The sequence below is a fragment of the Aptenodytes forsteri genome, unplaced genomic scaffold, assembly GCF_000699145.1.
Source record: "Aptenodytes forsteri isolate BGI_AS27 unplaced genomic scaffold, ASM69914v1 Scaffold847, whole genome shotgun sequence".
NCBI classification, from domain to species: domain Eukaryota; kingdom Metazoa; phylum Chordata; class Aves; order Sphenisciformes; family Spheniscidae; genus Aptenodytes; species Aptenodytes forsteri.
Window position 1 is genome coordinate 260,989 of NW_008794623.1, and position 4,922 is coordinate 265,910.

Below are 4,922 nucleotides of genomic sequence, written 5' to 3' on the forward strand. Positions count from 1 at the left end.
CGGTGCGAGCGGCAGCAGGGGCGGCGTTGCCATGCCCCGCCACCCTGGGTGCCGGCACTCCTCCGGCCGCCGCGGAGCCCGATCCCTGGCTTTAATCATCTCCCAGCCACCTACGCAGGCGGCTACGGCTCTTTTCATCTTCCCCCACCAAGAAGTCGGCGCCGGCAGAGCTTGGGGTTTGCAGTGGCTGGGATGCCGGCGGGGGAGCCTGCCCGGTCCAGCCACGGCTGGAACGAACCGATGGCAGCGCGGGTTCACCTGGGGACGGGCTGGGATATGGACTGGTCCTCTCGGACCCTCCCTCTGCTCCACATCCCTCCGGAAAGCCCCAGGCTGTGGCTTTAGTTTGCTGTTTGGAATGGAATTACCGGCTTTCCTGCAGAAATTCGGCAGGGAAAAAATACGATACGATAAAACCCCAAGTTTCAGGGATGCCAAAGCGCTGTAAGACAGGATTTGAAAGTCTGAGTGAGAGGATGGACAGATGGACAGACCCGTGGCTGCGCCGGGGCGGTGTTTTCAGCGCCTGCGGTGCAAGGTCTTCTCCCTCCACTGAAAACCCCACGTTTTAGCTGGGAAGGAATCAAATGGGAACGGGTCATTTCCACACCCCTGTGGCTTGAGGAGGGGGTTTTTGGAGGCGGTGGGAGACCTGTCCGGTGCTCTGAGCTGCCGGATCACCAGCGACTTTGTCCTGCCCGGCGCGGCGCTGGAGGAGGCAGCGCCCGCCTGCGCAGCGGCAGTGGGGGTGTGTTGGGATGGCAGCCGGGCATGTTCCTTCTGGCCCCGCTAATGAGGGGGTTTGCCTGGAAGCAGGATGCTTCCCACTTCCAAAGCTGCTCTCGCCAGTGCCGGCGAGGTGGAGCGCGGCACGGAGCTGCCGACAGGGGTTTCCTAGAGGGTCCCGGCCAAATCGCTGCGTCCCCTCACCCCAGGCTGAGGTTTCCGCCGTCTAAATGGGGGTGATGGCGCCAGGCAGCGCGCCGGGCTTTGAGGTTTGGTGGATGGGAGATGCTGGCGTTGGGTTGGGGTGGGGGTCCGGCGTGGCCGGCAGCCCCCCGGGGCGCTGGGGATGGGGGGGACACGGAGCCATCCCCCACGTAACCCTCCCATCCGCCCTCCCCAGGATGACAACTGGGGCGAGACCACCACGGTGGTGACGGGGACGTCAGAGCACAGCATCTCGCACGATGACATCACCCGCATCACCAAGGACATGGAGGACAGCGCCCACCTGGACTGCTCCCGGCACCTGGGCGTCTCGCTGGCCGGGGCGCTGGCGCTGCTTGCCTTCCTCACACCCCTCGCCTTCATGCTCCTGCCCCAGCTGCTGTGGCGGGAGGAGCTGGAGCCCTGCGGGACACCCTGCGAGGGGCTCTTCATCTCCGTGGCCTTCAAACTCCTCATCCTCCTGCTGGGCAGCTGGGCTCTCTTCTTCCGTCGCCCCAAAGCCTTCTTCCCTCGCGTCTTCGTCTTCCGAGCGTTGCTTATGGTGCTTGTCTTCCTCCTCGTCGTCTCCTACTGGCTTTTCTACGGCGTGCGGATCCTGGACTCGCGGGACCGCAACTACCAGGGGGTGGTGCAGTATGCCGTCTCGCTGGTGGACGCGCTGCTCTTCGTGCACTACCTGGCCGTGGTGCTGCTCGAGCTGCGCCAGCTCCAGCCCCAGTTCACCCTCAAGGCCGTCCGCTCCGCCGACGGGGAAAAAGGGTGCTGCCGGGGGGGGGTGTCCCGTGTTTGTGCGTGTGCACGTGCGTGTGTGCACGGGCATTCGTATGTGTGCACGGGCGTTGATGCGTGGACATTCATAGAATCATTTGTGTTGGAAAAGACCTTTAAGGTTGTCAAGGCCAACCGTAAAATCCGTGTGTGCACGTACAGATGTGGACGTGCAGTGGTGCGTGTGCACGTTCATATGTGGACGTGCAGTGGTGCGTGTGCACGTTCATATGTGCACATGCGTTCAGGCATGTGCTTTCACGGGTGCGCGTCTGCACATGCACACCTGTATTCACCAGCGGTTGTGCCCACGCCGCTGCCCTCCGCGGCACCCCGGCATCAGCCAGCCGGAGGAGCTGCGAGTGTGCCCCGCAGCGGGTACAGCCCCGCTCCCTCCACGGGATGAGACGTCCCTGCAGTGCCACGCCGCTGTCTGTCCCTCCCTCCTCGTCCTGCCCCGGCTGTGTCTGCCCTCGGCGCGGTGCTAACCGGCTCTCTGTGCCCCCCCGCCGTGCCCGGCTGTGTCTCCCTGCAGCATCCAGCGAGCAGCCGTGTGGATCCTGGAGAACTATTACCACGATTTCCCGGTCTACAACCCTGCCCTCCTCAACCTGCCAAAATCCGTCCTGTCCAAGAAAATGTCCGGGTTTAAAGTCTATTCCCTCGGCGAGGGTGAGCTCCCCTTCCCTTGGCTTCTCCTCTCGTTCTCTCTCCTCCTTCCCTTCCCCATCCCTGTGTTTTCCTCTCCGGAGGCTCCTCTCGGCTCTGGAGAGCCCGGAGCGGGATCGCCGCAGCCTGGCCCGTGGGGCAGGGGGAGCATCGGACACCCTGGAGCCCCCAAACTCCTCTCTAACCTCACCCTTCTCCCTGCAGAAAACACAACGAACAACTCCACGGGCCAGTCCCGGGCCGTCATCGCGGCGGCTGCCCGGAGGCGCGACAACAGCCACAACGAAGTATTACTAGAGGAGGCAGAGCACGAGCGCAGGGTGCGGAAACGCCGTGCCAGGTACGGGGCCGGCGGCGGGGACCGGGCTCCGTGCGGCACCGGGTGCCCCATCGCTGTGTGCTCCATTGGGTGCCCAGCCCAGGACTCCCATGAGGACCTGGGCTGTGGTGGCAGGAGGGAGGGGGCGCTCCTGGGGTCACCTCCAGCCCCCCAAGACGAGGTGTCCCTGCTCTCGGGGAAGCGCATCCCAAGCCCGGCTGTTGGATCTCCCCCAAAACCGTTTTGGGGTGGAAGCTGGGTTCCTGCCATCCATAGGTAGGCAGGCGGCGAGTGGCTCCCCCCAAACCCCAGGGGATCTCCTGCCCGCGGCCGGACTCTGCCCCGCTGCAGCCACGTCCGTATGGCTTTCCTCCCGGCAGGCTGGTGGTGGCGGGAGAAGAAGCCTTCACGGCTCAGGCCATCTTCGCCTCCATGGCCCGGGCCATGCAGAAGTACCTGCGCAGCAACAGCCCTACCACACCCCACACCGGCTGCAGGAGGAGGACCAGAAGAACCCGCGGGAGATCATGGACCCGCGGGAGGCGGCTCAGGCCATCTTCGCCTCCATGGCCCGGGCCATGCAGAAGTACCTGCGCACCACCAAGCAACAGCCCTACCACACCATGGAGAGCATCCTGCAGCACCTCGAGTTCTGCATCACCCACGACATGACACCCAAGGTGCGCGGGGGGCACGGCGAGGTGGGACGGGTCTCCAGGTTTGCCCGAGGGCTTGGTCTGGAGTGTGAGGACTTGGGTGGGGTTTTTTTTTCCCCGCCATGTGAGAGCATCCCCCCGAGAGGACAAGGGGTTGGGGGGATAAAGCCAGAAAAGCGGGTGTAACCCCAAGGGAGCAACGCGCAGCGATGGGAACCGGCCGTGCGGGGATGTTTTTCCTGCAGGACCTGCCGAGCAGCTTGAGGCTGCAAAAAAAAAAAATAGGCTGAGCCATAGGAAGGCAACGTTCACGTGTCCTTTCCCTCCTCCAAGGCGTTCCTTGAGCGGTACCTGACGGCCGGACCCACCATCCAGTACCACAAGGACCGCTGGCTGGCCAAGCAGTGGACGCTGGTCAGCGAGGAGCCGGTGACGAACGGCCTGAAAGACGGCGTGGTCTTCGTGCTGAAACGCCAGGACTTCAGCCTCGTGGTGAGCACCAAGAAGATCCCTTTCTTCAAGCTCTCGGAGGAGTTTGTGGACCCCAAGTCGCACAAGTTCGTCATGAGGCTGCAGTCAGAGACCTCCGTGTGAGCTGAAGAGGGATGGAGAGGGGTTGGGGGGCAGACCCTCTCCGGACCCCTCCATCTCGTCTTCCCCGTCTCCGCCGGGGCTCAGGGAGGCCACGGCTCGAGGGCAGAACTGCGGCAGGCGCCGGGAAGCAGCACCCATGCCCAGCTCCATCACCTACCTGTGACCACTCGCCCTCCGCCTCGGCTTGGCCCCCGTTGGGGTGGGCTGAGCCCCTTCCTCCCCTTCCTCTTCCTCCTCCTCCTCCTCCCCGAAACCCAGGTCCGTGTAGCATCCCCCCCAGAAGGCGCAGCCGGCAGAGGACAGCGGCACGGCCAGGAAGGGGACGGTGTTTCGGTGCCATAACTCAAGGGCTAACTCTACATGTTCTTCACCAGCGTCTTCAAGCACCATCAGGTCCCAAGGACCTTTTGCGCTTGCCCGTTTTCTACCTGGCAACTGTCCTGGCTCTGACCTTAAACCACCGCCCGCCGGCTGGGGCTGGTTTTTAATCCTAGAGATTTTTTTTGGGGGGGGAGTATTTTGCAAACACCTCCGCGATCCATGGCTGCTATGAAAACCTCCCCCGGCATCCGAGACACCGGAGAGGTGATGCTCCTGGCTGTAGGAACGTCCTCCTCGCCTCTCTGCTGATGGTTTCCGTGCTCAGCTCTTAACAAAAGCAAGTGAAAATCCTATTTTTTAAGAGAAGCAGAAGGGGTTTTTTAAGTGGTTTCCCTGCTCCCGAGGCGACCCGTGTCCCTGGTCCCAGCAGCATCCCTGTGGGGCTTCCCCACGCCGGTTGGAGCTGCAGCCGTGGGTTGCAGGCAGAGCAGCTTAAAACGTCTCTCGGGGTCCCATCCTGGACCCGGAGCCAGCGGGGTGAATGAAACGAGGGGTTCCTGGCGAGGGTGATGAGGGCTCGTGGCTCAATGAGGTCCTTAATTAATGTCCCATGGTGGCAGGTGGCCCGTGGTGGTCCCACGAGC

The 4,922-nt window shown here is 63.3% G+C and overlaps 1 protein-coding gene across 1 annotated transcript in view; it reads left to right on the forward strand.

Moving 5' to 3' along the window:
- VANGL2 (VANGL planar cell polarity protein 2) overlaps positions 1 to 3,957 on the forward strand; it is a 4,754-nt gene extending 797 nt beyond the window's left edge. Inside the window, 6 exon segments of the mRNA XM_009273271.2 lie at positions 1,127 to 1,728; positions 2,255 to 2,391; positions 2,593 to 2,728; positions 3,088 to 3,127; positions 3,196 to 3,387; positions 3,697 to 3,957. Coding sequence (XP_009271546.2) covers positions 1,127 to 1,728; positions 2,255 to 2,391; positions 2,593 to 2,728; positions 3,088 to 3,127; positions 3,196 to 3,387; positions 3,697 to 3,957 — 1,368 coding nt within the window.
- The last annotated feature ends 965 nt before the right edge of the window (positions 3,958 to 4,922 follow it).